General features: G+C 40.1%; 3 protein-coding genes across 4 annotated transcripts; 1 reads left to right on the forward strand and 2 right to left on the reverse strand.

Moving 5' to 3' along the window:
- Positions 1-279: 279 nt before the first annotated feature.
- kbtbd4 (kelch repeat and BTB (POZ) domain containing 4) lies at positions 280-4,598 on the reverse strand. Its single transcript, XM_084734354.1, has 5 exons — positions 4,493-4,598; positions 3,027-3,501; positions 2,569-2,710; positions 2,008-2,114; positions 280-1,566 (listed from the first exon to the last, which is right to left on the reverse strand). Exons 2-5 carry the CDS (start codon positions 3,486-3,488, stop codon positions 706-708), a joined length of 1,572 nt encoding a protein of 523 aa, XP_084590480.1. The 5' UTR covers positions 3,489-3,501; positions 4,493-4,598; the 3' UTR covers positions 280-705.
- Positions 4,599-5,781: 1,183 nt separating this feature from the next.
- Positions 5,782-6,692, forward strand: LOC146316625 (protein FAM180A). Its single transcript, XM_084734588.1, has 3 exons — positions 5,782-5,949; positions 6,124-6,185; positions 6,287-6,692. The coding sequence occupies exons 1-3, from the start codon at positions 5,877-5,879 to the stop codon at positions 6,632-6,634; spliced, it is 483 nt and encodes a 160-aa protein (XP_084590714.1). The 5' UTR covers positions 5,782-5,876; the 3' UTR covers positions 6,635-6,692.
- A 908-nt stretch (positions 6,693-7,600) lies between these two features.
- On the reverse strand, positions 7,601-12,709 carry ddb2 (damage-specific DNA binding protein 2). Of its 2 annotated transcripts, none has more exons than XM_084733520.1 (10): positions 12,460-12,709; positions 12,251-12,360; positions 11,617-11,808; positions 11,265-11,410; positions 9,936-10,035; positions 9,599-9,776; positions 9,124-9,269; positions 8,268-8,423; positions 8,139-8,184; positions 7,601-8,053 (listed from the first exon to the last, which is right to left on the reverse strand). In XM_084733520.1, exons 1-10 carry the CDS (start codon positions 12,674-12,676, stop codon positions 7,806-7,808), a joined length of 1,539 nt encoding a protein of 512 aa, XP_084589646.1. In that variant the 5' UTR covers positions 12,677-12,709; the 3' UTR covers positions 7,601-7,805. The 2 variants fall into 2 exon arrangements, with proteins under 2 accessions (XP_084589646.1, XP_084589645.1); XM_084733519.1 differs by lacking the exon at positions 11,265-11,410 and adding an exon at positions 10,918-11,084 and having other exon boundaries at positions 12,460-12,706.
- Positions 12,710-13,335: the final 626 nt, after the last annotated feature.

Genomic DNA, 13,335 nt, shown 5'->3' on the forward strand with positions numbered 1-13,335 from the left:
TAGCATCAACCAAAGTTAGCAACAGCCTCCCAGATGCAGGCACAGCAGCAACATGGGTTTGTCTTGCAGTGAAAACACTGACATTGCAATATAAAAGTTGGTGAAATTATTTTAGTGTGTATCAGTGCTTTTCTAAACATTTTCAGCACATTTGAAAAATACCTTGATAATACTGATAATCATAATAATTTTGGTCACTATAACTGTTTCATCTCTACTAACTGTGGATATTTACCTCATACAACCCCACTTCAAAAAATCCGAATTATCCCTTTAATATTTGACATCTGAGAATATTTAACCTACCACATCATGATACACGTATTCACATACGATACACTGAAGGATGTTTTATGTTCAGTTAAAGTTTTTACACTGTAGTTGTTCATGCGTGTCAATAAACGAGCAGTGCACAGAAAACAATGTTGATTAGTTCATCACTGGTTACAGCATCATCATCATCACAAACTGTCTGATGTCTCCGCTAAAGGATCCATAATGAGACACACGGTAATACAACGACACACACACAGCGCCGAACTTTTTACTGGTCTGATGGTGAAGTCAAACTGGACTGAGTGACACAGAGTAACTACGCTTCGAGCAGGTCTCGTCACTCTCAGGATGTCATGTAAGTTATCCAACATTTTCCCTGATTGTCTGTGGTGCGTTCAAGGACCACAGTGTGAACATCCAGAGGACAGTTCAGGCCAGAACAAACTGCCAGTTTGTGAGGAGGATTTTTATGCCTCTGATAACGGAGACGACAGACGTGGCAGGGTTAAACTTCAACGTGTTAGCGTCTCCTTTCTTACATTTGTCCCTGAAGACGTATATGCAGCCGTTACAGCTGGCCACCTTCCACAGCGAAGGGACACAGCTCCACACCTCGGGGAAGCGCAAGCGAGTGAAGCTCTCCAGCAGAGGGTTGTAGCATACCAGGGAGTCTCCCTCTGCTACGATGAAGATCACGTCCATGTGGACAGCGGCGTGCATGCAGCCTGCGAACGGCAGCATGTAAGGTTTGATCTGGCACTTCTGGGAGGACGTGTCAAAACACTGAATCAGTCGAGACGGCTTCGTAAAAAAGTCCATGTCGTTCTCCTCCCCTCCCAGCAGGTAGATAGTTCCTCCCAAGTTAACACCAGCAGCGCCAGACACCGCGGTGTCCAGCTGGCTGGTTTCTGTCCACATGTTGTCCTTCACTGTGTAGTAGATGACGGCGTTAGAGAGCGTGTCCTGCAATGTCTTACCACCTAGCGAGTAGATAGCGTCCTCAGTGGAGACAGAGACCATGGTGTGATGGAGGCGGTCTCTGGGCAGTGGGGCACAGCGTTCCCAGTCCATTGTGTGCATGTTGCACTTCCACATGCGGCGAGGGATTGACCCGCCCACTACGTACAGGTCACCTCCGTGTTTACAGGCTGCAGTGATTTGATGACACAAACTGTTCTGGCCACTCACGCTAATTGCATCGTCCTCGTCACAATGAAGGGACACCGCCAGGGAGTGAGTCCGCGTCTCCTCTTTACCAATCAGGTAAATATGGACATTTTCACCGATTTCCTGCAGATACACAAGATGAGAACACTTTACTTTTATTTTATTTTACCAAGAAGTCCCATTGAGATCAAATTTCTCTTTTACAAGAGAGACCCGGCCAAGGCAACAAAATCCCAGCTTATTAAAATGCAACATGTGCAACATGATACACAAAAAAACACAACAAAACAAGAACAGTTATTCAAACACAGTGGCCTCTCAAGAAGAACAACAACATGTCTCCATCATCCCATTCTTTACGGAGTTGATTCTTTTTTTCAGTGGTTAAAGTGCATGAAATCTTAGATTTTTGTGGATTTTTCTTTGCCCATGCTGCATTGTAGGAAAATGCAGTTTTGCCTTGATTAGTCAAAACCCAGAGTACGTTAAAAACAAACCACTTGGAGACCAGACATCAGAACACTGAACAATTATATTTTTCAGCTTGAGATGAAAGGATGTTACCTTGAGATTTTCTTGCAGGATACAAGAGAACTCCTCTCTCTCCACCTTGTTGTGGTTTATCCATGACTCAATGGCCACTGTTGGATTCTGGGAGCTTGGGACTCCATCTTAACACAAACACAAAGCCTAATGAGTCACATTAAAAGCAAAAGAACATAAAAAATAGAATGCAAATTAACTTTATAATATTTGCATTATGGAGGTTTATGTGATCTGGTGACAGGGATTTTGTGATGTGTTTTTTTTTTTTTTGCTTAATTGTGTAGCTCTGTTGTAGACATTAAAAATGGACGTACCACTTTCTACTGCATTATTGTGCAATGATAATGTAAGTGTAGCAAAGATAAAATAAACACCCAGTTCATCAGGATGGATTATCTATGTGAGGCAAATTTCAAGACTGTTTTAGTTCATTTTAATATTATAAGAAAATTACAATAAATGTTTACAAAAGAAGGGAATGATTTGGAAAAATATATTTGGCCAGCAGTAATGTAAATGGCTCGTAGAAAATGGAAATGTTACTGGATGTCATGGCACAAAGTGAAAGGACAGAAATACCTTTGATGATGTCTAAAAGCAGACAGAGAGGCAGATTAAGAAATTCTTCAGTCTGATGCAGCTGGGCCAGGTGGATTTTAGCACAATGCTTGGCTGCAGTGTACAACTCCTGGTCACTGTGTCTGTCTGCAAGCCACATGACCTAAAAAAAACAAAAAAATAAAAGAATAAAAGGTTAAATCAATTGTTTAGTCTATATAAGGTCCACAAATTGTGAAGGATGCTGATCGGAATTTTCCAGAGCCAAAACTGATGTCTTCAATTGCTTCTTTTGTCCAACCAAAAGTCCCAAAAGACTCTTCATTTACTGAAAACAACAAAGAAAAGCAGCAAATCCTTACATTTAAGAAACTGAAAATGTGTTAAATTATTAATCAGTTATCAAAATAGTTGCCAACTTATGTTCTTTCAATTAATCAACTAATCAGACTACCAGGCTTGTGAGAAAAGTGAATCACCTGCAGGCAGTTCTTGACCTCGACTGTCCGTGAGAGGAAGCGGGAGCATTCCTCAAACAGCGCAGTCAGCTGGTACATGTCTGCCATCTCATAGGTGTCCTGCAGCTCCTCCACCCTCAGTTTAATCGTGCCGTGATAGATGTAGTCAATCAGCAGCTGAAAGACGGTGGCGCTGACATCCTTCAGCTCAATGGAACGGTTGTGGGATTCTTTGAGGTTGGAGGTGAACATGGAGCGGAAAAAGCTGCTTTGCGCTGAGAGCACCAGTCGGTGCAGGTGAAACTCTTTGCTGTCCACGGTGACGGTGACATCAGCGAACAGGCCGTCCTCCAGACACAGGTCCATGATGCTCTTCACCACGCGGCTGGAGTGTGAGCGGTCGGTGAAGGTGTATCCCAAGAAGTAGTTCTCCTCTCCCACAGAGCCCCCGACACTGAGGCCCCCCTCCTCACTGGACTCCATCTTTGCTGTTCACCTGACAAAGTCACCAAACAGCACAGAATCCATTTACACCAGTTTATAAAACATGTCTTGCTAAAACCAACAGACTGCTACAAAAGCCTGCAATAAATCCTGCCTTCACTACAGGGAAAATTCTCTACTGAGATGTTGATTGATGCCCAACTAATTCTGGAGGCCAATATGAATGGTATTATTGGAGTCTGAATCTAGTATCACATATTATGCCATAATAATTTTAAACATTAGAAAACAAGATAAACATACATTTTGACTAAAGATTACTTTTTTTTTTTACTTATTACCATGATAGGCACTACTAAACAGGACATTTTACAGTTGAAAAACAAATATGTCAATAGTCTTTAGTGGATAGTCGATGCATTGTATTTGTGTACTGCAGTTTCTTGTCAGTAATCAGCTGATATACTAATACAAAAGATCACAAATAAGCTAATATTGGCTAATATATCTGCGTGGCTGATTTAGCCTTTAGGAGTTGATTTGGTATTATAATAATTTTGGCAAGTGTGATGTTGTTAAATTGTATTGCGTTATACTGAATGGTGTTTATAATCATTATCTAATCATCACCACTACATTTATTTCAATATGGAGAGACTGAATAATAGACACTTATGAGTAAAACACAATATCATTCAATTTGAGATGCTTTTGCACACAAAATTGAAATCTCTGCACGTTTTACAATGTCCCATATAGCTCTACTTGAACTCCAATATACAGGACAACAGATAAACTACAGACGTTAATTCAGAGTTGCATACAGGTGTCCACAATTACTAACTGGCTACGCTATGCTAACGCTAGCAGTGTTGTGTTCATGATCAGCTAGCGTTAGCAGCCACAACAGCTAGCTGGCTAACGATCTCTCCTGTGAAAATTCAATCGCGATATCCTGGCGGTAGAGTTATAAATAAAACTGTAAAGGAGATCAAACAGTACTAACGCTTGAAAAAAAAAAAACATGCAAACACTCGTGTTACCTTTATTTCCACTACTTTATCATTCAGGAGCAGCTGAACTCTTCACCGGAAGAAAATAAACTTTTTCATCGGGCAGCTCAGGGGTTTCAGCTGCCGCTGCTGCCGCTACTGCCGCCGTGTGGTGGAGCCGCATTACTGCAGCTGTCATTCTGAAAATACTGCCTTTTATCTTGATGTAAATAACGTATGACACAGCAAATCATAAGATATGATTTCTTTATTATACTACCTGAGGAATATGAACTGAGAGAAGGAGATAGTACATTAGAAAGTATATTTACTCAAGTACAATTTTGAGATACCTTACTTGAGTATTTGAGGTACTTTACTTGAGTATATCCATTTCTGCTACTTCACACCTTCACTCCTTTACAGTACAGACAGAAATATTGTACTTTTTACCCCACTACATTTATTTGATAACTTTTGCTGATTCAGATTAACAACCAGTTAAAATTATGATGCAATATTATAGATTAAAATAAAACTTAAAGTATTTAAAGTTGATGAAATTAGTTCCATCTTTACCAACTGCATCATTAAAGTGAGGTACATATTCATTTATAAATTACTGTAGCCCAGTAATTTCATAATCACTATTCTGCATTATGAGCACTTTTGGAAGGACAGTTTCTTGTATACACTCTGGTATTGCTAATTTTAGTTGAGTACATGATCAGAGTATTTCTTTCATGTCTGTACTCTGTAGGGTTGAACAGTTAAACCTCATTTATTGACCCCATCAATTCTCACAGTAAAGATTTAATACCACTTTTAACTTTCCATTGTGAATTAGTGCAGGTTATTTTTTCAGAGCTGGTTTCACCCACTGAATGTGATATCTCTTAAAGTTGGAGTTTTAATGAAGTTTAAAAAAAAAAAAAAGGATTTTGTGGGGGGAATTAATTCACTTTTTTGGGTAAACATTTTATTTATGGTTGCATTAATCCTTTAATGAACAAAGAAGAATGAACTAAATGTACTTGCAAAGACATCCTGAGAGTATGAATAACAAAATGAGAAGGACCATAAACTCAGTTAATTGATAGTGACTTTATTTATTGTTCAATGTGGGGAAATGCAGTTGTTTATACTTGAATTTTGTATGATAAATGGTGAAAAGGGTTAGCTGCCTCTCTGAACTTAGTCATGCCTGCTCAAATTGTGCCTGCTGTGGATAAAAAGAAGCAGGAATTTAATAAAAAGTATCACTGTCAGTCTGCTCTGCATTACAGCCAACTGGCTTTTGGTGCTTTTTTCCAAGGTGGAAGAATTTAAGGCATTCAGGCTCAGTTGCTTCTGCCTGGTTCTCAAAAGTACGCAAGGGAGAGAAGAGGTGAGAAGGATGCGGTGTATTATCTGTTGGTAAGACATCAAGAGGAGAATGAAAATGAAGATACAACTTAAAATCTGCCTTCAGGTCATGTTGTGGCTCTGGTTTGAGCAAGTGCTGCAAGGTAAGTAGAAACAGGGGACTTTTTAACCGAACTGCGTGATGAGGACAGTTTTTAGATTGTTATATAATGATAGTGGATGCACTGTTCAGTATGTTGTAGAGTGTCAGTGTAGGCATGGAATCTGTGGGGATTCATTTCAGTTTTATCAGTTTATCTTCTATATTTCTTCTTTAGATGTGGCTGCAGGCAAAACTCCAACTGGCTCATCAGTCTCTGATGTAAACCTGATGTTTGAGGTACTTTTGTACTTTAGAGTCAACACAACATGCAGATAAATTAAATCTCTTCTCTGCTACGTTGTAAGTGTTGGACATTCCTTTTTCTATCCTATACGCAGTTCTTGCTGGGTGGGGTTGAGATGGACCGGGACAACAACATCGTCCTGCTCGACAAGGAGCTGGCATCGATGAGGTCAGGGCGGGCCTTCCTCTCCGAGATCAACGACAACATCCCCAGAAGTCGGAGCTCCATGTTGCAGATGGTGACCACGCTCCAAACCCCGAGCAAGAGGCAGATGACTCAGCCTCAGTTTGACAAGCTTGTTCTGAGCATGGTGTACTCCGCCCACCAGGCCTGGCATCAGGAGAGAGAGGAGGAGCAGCAGGCCTGGGGTGGAGTGCTTCTCCTGCTGGCAAATGTCACTGTCCGAGAGCTACGTGGAAGTTATCTCTTCGACTATGCATGATGCACATACTCATGTTCTGTATGAGATAAAGGTGAATCCAATAAATCACTTGACTTAAGTCTTTCTGTAATGTTTTTGACAGATCTTACCAGGTGTCAGTAACCAAAAATGCAATTTGCACCCAGGGTGGAATAGCTAATGTGTTTATTTACACCTGGGTGTACAGTATGTGGCGTAGCATGACAGAGACAAGCAACCAGGTGTCTATTGCCAAAAAAAAAGGCTATTTGCACCCAGGGTGTAAAATTCAATGTGGCTATTTACATCAGGGTGTATACTGACTAGCATGGTAGAGACAAGCACACAGGTGTCCACAGCTAACAATGCACCTGGGTATAAACAGTCAGTGTAACCAAAGTGGCTATTTACACCTGCGTGCCTATAGCCTTGGATGGATGGACATCCCAGGTGGAAGAGCCAATGTGGCTGTACATAGCCTAGGTGTATATAGCCAAGCATGGCAGAGACAACCATGCAAGAGTCTATTGACAAAGCTTTTTGCACCCAGGGTGTAAGAAGTCAATTTAGCTATTTACACCTGGTTGTATATAGTCTAGCATGACAGAGACAGGCACCCAGGTATCTACAGCTAGCAATAGTATTTGCACCTGTGGCGTAAATAGCTGTCCATAGATAACAATGCTATCTACACCCTGGGTGTAAATACCCAATGTGGCTATTTGCCCAAATGTTTATAACCTAGGATGGCAGAGGCAAGCATGTAGGTGACTGTAGCTAACAATTATTTTTGTTGCCTAAATGTAGGCTAATCTCTCAGGGTAGAGTGCTGCGTTTAACCCATTCATCTACCACAACCTCCTCTCTACAGTGACTCTTTATAGCTAAACTAGGTGACAGGATGCAAATAGCCAAATACCTGCCATGTGACTGTTATCACCTGGGTGCAAGTAGACACTACGATAATAACGTATGTGGTCAAAGAATTGTAGAATAAGGACTTTAAAATTGTAAGAAATATGGTCGTATTTTATTATAGTACACAGTATTCAGTAGAAAAAAACGTGAGAACATACAAGAGTTCAAATTTTAAACCGTTTATAAAAGAATATCTGAAAGAGTTTTCCAGTCAACATTCAAATAAACCCTGAAGTTAGACACAGAATGAACAGTAAACAATGGAATATATACATGATCCTTGTTAGTATCCAGTTTACTTCTTCCTCATCTGGGCTTGTTTTTGTTTGGTACACCCAGTCTTGGTCTTGGTCTCAAATTCTTCCAAAGAAGCCAGTTTCTTCTTGAGCTTTGCGTCCGCAGCAGGGCCTCTCCTGTCCCTGTTGGAGCGCTGCTGACTCCTCCTCTGACCTCTCAAACTGTCCACTGAGGTCGAGGTTTCCTCCTGTTTGTGCCGATCGCTGAGCAATGACTCGTTTCTGTCCCACACCAGCACCGTCACGCCTGTGAGTGAACACGAAGCAGCTTTAGAGACTCCTCAACACATCAGATAACACATGTATAGATGATGTGACTTGGAAGAACTCACCCATTCCAGATCCAATCACATCGCCCATTGGATTGAATTTGTTGATCTGTAAATAAACGTTTGTGTGTGTTAATAAAGATGATTTTCATGTCTTTAAGGCTTTTCTGGTGTTTTTAAAAACATACTTACAGATTTGATCCCTGCAGCGGTGGGATCCTGCAGCTGAAACACAAGTTCTGCTGTGTTGGAGTCAAAGATGTCGATGGTCCTCTGATCTCCAGGGCAAACCCTGTCATCGGGGTATCGTCCCGCCACAATAAGGTCATAGACAGGGTGCCAAGTGGCCTACAGAGAACAGCAGTATTCAGTTGTTACACACTGACCAAGCACTAATGACAAGATGCTGCTTCCCTCCAGCCTGTCGCTTCAAACACCACCTGGTGCATTACAGATTACATGAATATTAATTCTTCAACAGATTCTTAAACACATTTTAATACTGATGCCTCATGTGCTTTTGGCCACGTCCACATTAAAGTCTGACTTTCTCAGACATCTCTGCACACTCTTCAACTTGTGCTGAATGTTAATGAGATTAAATGTGCTTTAAACCATGTTTCCCTAGAAGGAACTTTCCCCTGGAACTAGGAACCTCGGAAATCTGAAGTAAGATCTGAGGACATTCATTTACCCCCCAAGAAAGGATGAATACTGTTGTTGCAGTGCCACACAAATAATGTTGCCTGTCTGTTGCTTTGTGTGGCATCATTACTGCTATATAATTGGGTGCAAAAATGACACGTGGACTAATTTGCTTAATCTTTGCAAGCCTGGACTAGGGTCGAAATGTTTAATTGTGAATATTTTGATTGATTGCAATGACAATTTTATTCACAATAACAAAACTTTTTCACTTTGGTCATGTGAAATGATGTCTGTCTTTCTTTGTGTACGAGGTTTTTGTTAGCTGTGTAACTAAATTGTGTTTGCGGCATTTTTAGATAAGTTACAGAGGAATAAAAACTCATGCATAGAAGAGACAAACCTTGATGGGCGTGAGATGCTGAAACTGTCTGTGAGGATGTTGAATGATGTGTTGAGGCTTCGACCAATCGGAGGACGAGTAGACACGGATCTGGTCGTACTGATCAGTGGTGAGCAACTTGGAGCAGTCCAGTGGGTTGAAATACGCTGTCAGAGTGATGAATAAATTAAGAAACTAAACAGAAATGGACTGATATAAATCACTTCCATCTTATATCAACAGTGACACCTTTAACTACGACTTCACAACTATATTTATGATCTTTATTAATGTGAAACATGGATGGTAAACTACCAGAGGTCCCTTCAACAGTCAGGACAGATTACATTTCTTGATAAGAATGATCTTTTACATTATTTATATTGCAGAAATGTCACAATTTTTACTGTATAATTTCCTTGAAAATGTGTGTATGTTGCAACAACTGAAAAACGAAACTTAAGTAGAGCAATTGAGGGTATCCTCAGAGTGTTACCTGAGTTAACGGCTCTCTCATGAGGCAGCTCGTGGAGGAAGCTCTTCTTGTCTTTGATGTTTCTCAGGTCCCAAAGTTTCACTGTGTGGTCAACCGAGGCCGTCGCCAACAACCAATCACAGCGGGAGTTGAACTCTGCGTGGGTCACTTTGGCTTTGTGCAACTTGTCACTAAAAATCTACAACATCAAAACAGAACTAACTAAAATACACATCTTTAAAATATGTTACAATATTTCCTTGCTCGATAAATATTTAGTGGCTACAAGACATTATAATGCAGTAAAATAACTCAACTCTTTGAACTTTTTCTACTTCATTGGGAGATGGACACAAACCTTTTGGCCGTCTAAACCCAGCAGTAAGAGCTGTCCTACATTGTCTCCTGTCACGAGCATCTGTCGGCTTACGGACACATCTACACAGCAGTACCAGTAACTGGAAGACAACAAAGAACAAAGTAAATTCACTGGATATAACAGATGAAACATTTAAAATTCCACAATACAACAACAAATGTATGATCCAGCAGAGAAAAATCAATCTCATATTTTTATAAATTAATGATTAATAATAAATGTTATATTCTTTAGCGTTGCTTGCTTCATTGCTGTCCAGTGAAAACTATTTCTGATGATTTTAAAGTTTTTACATAAACTAGAGGTTCTTCATATGTTTTAGACTATAAACACCAATAAACACACAGGGAACTAATGACTTATCTATTAAATGCAGTTTTACAAATATTAAAGTCCGGTTGAAACAGCATTTTGGGAGAATTTAGGTTCTATATCATGATTTTCTGAGTGAAATGGGACAGGCGGGCGAGACATAATTTTGGGAGGAATTTAATTTTAACATTGAACAGTAGGCATGTCATAACTGTCGTACCATGCTGTTGGTAACTAGCTAACAATCTACACTGCTAAAAGTTGAAGAGTGATTGATGGGTGAATGTATTGATATTATTTGCTGAAATTGGTTGGTACAAGCACACCTACATCTATATATGTGTGTGTGTTACAGGGTGTAAATGTGATTAGATTATGATATAAGAATATAAATACATTGATTTTTTGCTGTTTTTTGCATTTATTGTTGAATAGGTGCACAATATGACTGTATATGTGATCAAAAGGGTTAAAAAGGGTTTGCCATGACTTTAAAATAAAAGTTATTTTTCTTATTTCATTAAATTTTAGAGGCGCATGTTCTTTTTTTTTTTTTTTTTTTTTTTTTACAGACAGCAATGATCAGCAAACTTTACTTTAGCAACATCACAGCTTTGTCGAGCATCAGTCTTCTTCGCAGTTTTCTCACCAGACGTTGTGGTGATCATGGCCACAGTCTTGAGTTCTGGACAGGACGGTGGGTGTGTGGCCCTCAAAGCTCTGCAACGTCAGTGTGCCCTCACCAGAAGCTGTGTAGACTTTGGAGAGGTCCGTCGGGCAGAACTTCATCCCTCCGATAAAGTCTCCTGCTCCGCTCTGTGCACACAAACACATGTGCAGGCCTATCACAGGGCTGTTTTTAGCACCACACCACCACGCAGACGTTTCATTTTAAACCACTGAGGGCCACCTGGTAAGAAGACTGATGCTAAACCCACTGAAATCTAAAACATTTTCTGACTTAGGCTCACAGAAAACAACAGGACTCTGTCTTACTTCAGCGTGTCTGTGCTGGCAAACACTGTTAGAGTCGTCCCATTGAAATCTCGCAGTGCTGTCGTACCCCCGATAGACGAGGTGAACAGCTGACTGGGATTTAACTGGTTAAACTTCATGCCTGTAACTGAGTCTCCAGCCCCCATCTGAGCAGAGAACCAATTTCAGTGTCATCAAGTCAAATAAAAAAAAAATCTAATCTGCATGGTTTTAAAATTAATTACAGCCTAAAAATGTACTTATCCTCAGCCTCAGAGTGTTGCACAATTTAAAAACACTTAATCAAACACTTTGGACTATTGGTCATTCAAGCAACCGGTAAATCAAATCAGACCATCACGCAGGAACTCACTCCTTGAATGAAAGTTTTCTTGGCGGGCGCCTCAAAGTCCCACAGGTACAAGTCTCCGCCTTTGGAACCCACAGCCAGAGTGGTGGGGTGAGTGGGATGCCACTCCAGACAGGTGATCCTGCGGTCGAAGGGACTGGTGGCACCGTGGAAATGATAAGACGACAGTGAGTGAACAAAAGGCTCCTGAAGACACTGGAAGAGACAACAGACAAAAGTGCAAACATGTTTAAAATGTATGGAAACACAATGCACACTGACTGACGACCTCACTTTGTAAAGAAAGTGAAAAAAAGGCTTAACTTTTGCGCTTTGCACAGTCAAAATTAACGCAACAATAAATGGCAAAAGAGTTCTATATTTCAGATAAATAGTGTACTTATGTAAGACTCTAGTATGTATCTCTAGTGTTAATGTTGTACGTATAGTAGTTATTACAATTAGTTATTCTTTTTCCTATTAATTCATCTCTAAATTATTTTTTAGACTAATCAATTAAGCTTTTATTCTACAAAATACCAGGAAACTGTGAAAAATTACTGTATTTTTGTTTTGTTTTTTTGCTTATTTTGGTGTACACTGTTAGTTCCTGTACTTGTATTCTGTACAGCTTGTAGGTGAAGAGCAGCTGTCTCACCTGTCTCATCTGTGAGTGAAGACTTTGTCCCAGAGTGCTCTTGTAAATGTAGTGCAGGACGCTGCCGTACCGACTTTTCTTCTGGACTGCTGCAGACTGAGGAGGAGGACCTGCAAAAGACGCACAAACCAAATCAACTGTTAGGACAACTGCGACTCACCGACGGTGTCACCGTACTGACGCAGTCCTGTCGGAGCCTGTCCGCACACCTTTTTTGGACGCTTCTCCATCTATTTTGTCTCGTAGTTTTTTGGCGAGAGTTGGAGCAGAGTTCTCTCCGGGTCTTTTCTTCACTTTAGCCTTTGATTCAGACGCATCTGACTTGGTCGCTTTGCTTTTCGTACCTCCTACAAAGCAAAACAAAACATATCCGACAATTCGTACAGTGCAACAAAACACGGACGACGTGTCTCGACACTTAATCATTTAGCTGCATCCATAAAGTTTATTCAGACAGTTTACCTGTGGTTTTCATGGCTGCAGTTTCAGGGCAGAGACTCCTGTGTTTGCATAACGCAGCAGTACACGTGAGTACGTCAATGGCTAAAATGTGTGTGTTTTGTAACTTGTGTGTGTTTCCGCTGGTGGACGGCAGGTGTCAGTGTTTGTCTAGCAACAACTCTCAGTGGACGCCATGTTTGGTGTTTAGGCAGGACTACAAACCGACGTAAGATCAGGCTTTATTTCTGAAAAACAAACTTAGCTTATAGAAGTCAGACCAACTAAATAACTATGTAATAAAACTATACAATAACTAAATAACTAACTAAAAATAACCCACTAAAATAACTGGCTACATTAATGATTTATACAGTTAATCAAAAACAGTTATCCTTTTATACTACTACTACTAGTAGTAATAATAATAAGAGTAACAATTAAAGCATTTTAAGATTATTGAGTTGCACATCTAACAAAACACAAAAAATATGACATAGTAATGGATTAAAAATTATTGTGACATACATACACTGCAATATAATTAAAAATAATTGTAAAATAATTGCTTGTCTTTTTGAAAAATATAGAGTATCGTTTAAAATCACTTATCACTACAGCATAGACTTATACTAAACATGTAGGTC

This window comes from Lutjanus erythropterus, chromosome 13, assembly GCF_056507025.1.
Source record: "Lutjanus erythropterus isolate fLutEry1 chromosome 13, fLutEry1.hap2, whole genome shotgun sequence".
Classification (NCBI taxonomy): Eukaryota; Metazoa; Chordata; class Actinopteri; order Lutjaniformes; family Lutjanidae; genus Lutjanus; species Lutjanus erythropterus.

Coding starts and splice junctions, on each gene's coding strand:
- ddb2 (XM_084733519.1), bottom strand. CDS start 12,676: ATGATTAAGTGTCGAGACACGTCGTCCGTGTTTTGTTGCACTGTACGA. Junction 11,809..12,250: donor TTCACTCACAGATGAGACAG/GTGAGACAGCTG, acceptor TGTCTCTTCCAG/TGTCTTCAGGAGCCTTTTGT. Junction 8,185..8,267: donor CCGCTGCAGGGATCAAATCT/GTAAGTATGTTT, acceptor GTTTATTTACAG/ATCAACAAATTCAATCCAAT.
- kbtbd4 (XM_084734354.1), bottom strand. CDS start 3,488: ATGGAGTCCAGTGAGGAGGGGGGCCTCAGTGTCGGGGGCTCTGTGGGA. Junction 2,711..3,026: donor AGGTCAAGAACTGCCTGCAG/GTGATTCACTTT, acceptor TGTTTTTTTTAG/GTCATGTGGCTTGCAGACAG. Junction 1,567..2,007: donor TCCTGCAAGAAAATCTCAAG/GTAACATCCTTT, acceptor GTGTATCTGCAG/GAAATCGGTGAAAATGTCCA.
- LOC146316625 (XM_084734588.1), top strand. CDS start 5,877: ATGAAAATGAAGATACAACTTAAAATCTGCCTTCAGGTCATGTTGTGG. Junction 5,950..6,123: donor GTTTGAGCAAGTGCTGCAAG/GTAAGTAGAAAC, acceptor TTTCTTCTTTAG/ATGTGGCTGCAGGCAAAACT. Junction 6,186..6,286: donor ATGTAAACCTGATGTTTGAG/GTACTTTTGTAC, acceptor TCCTATACGCAG/TTCTTGCTGGGTGGGGTTGA.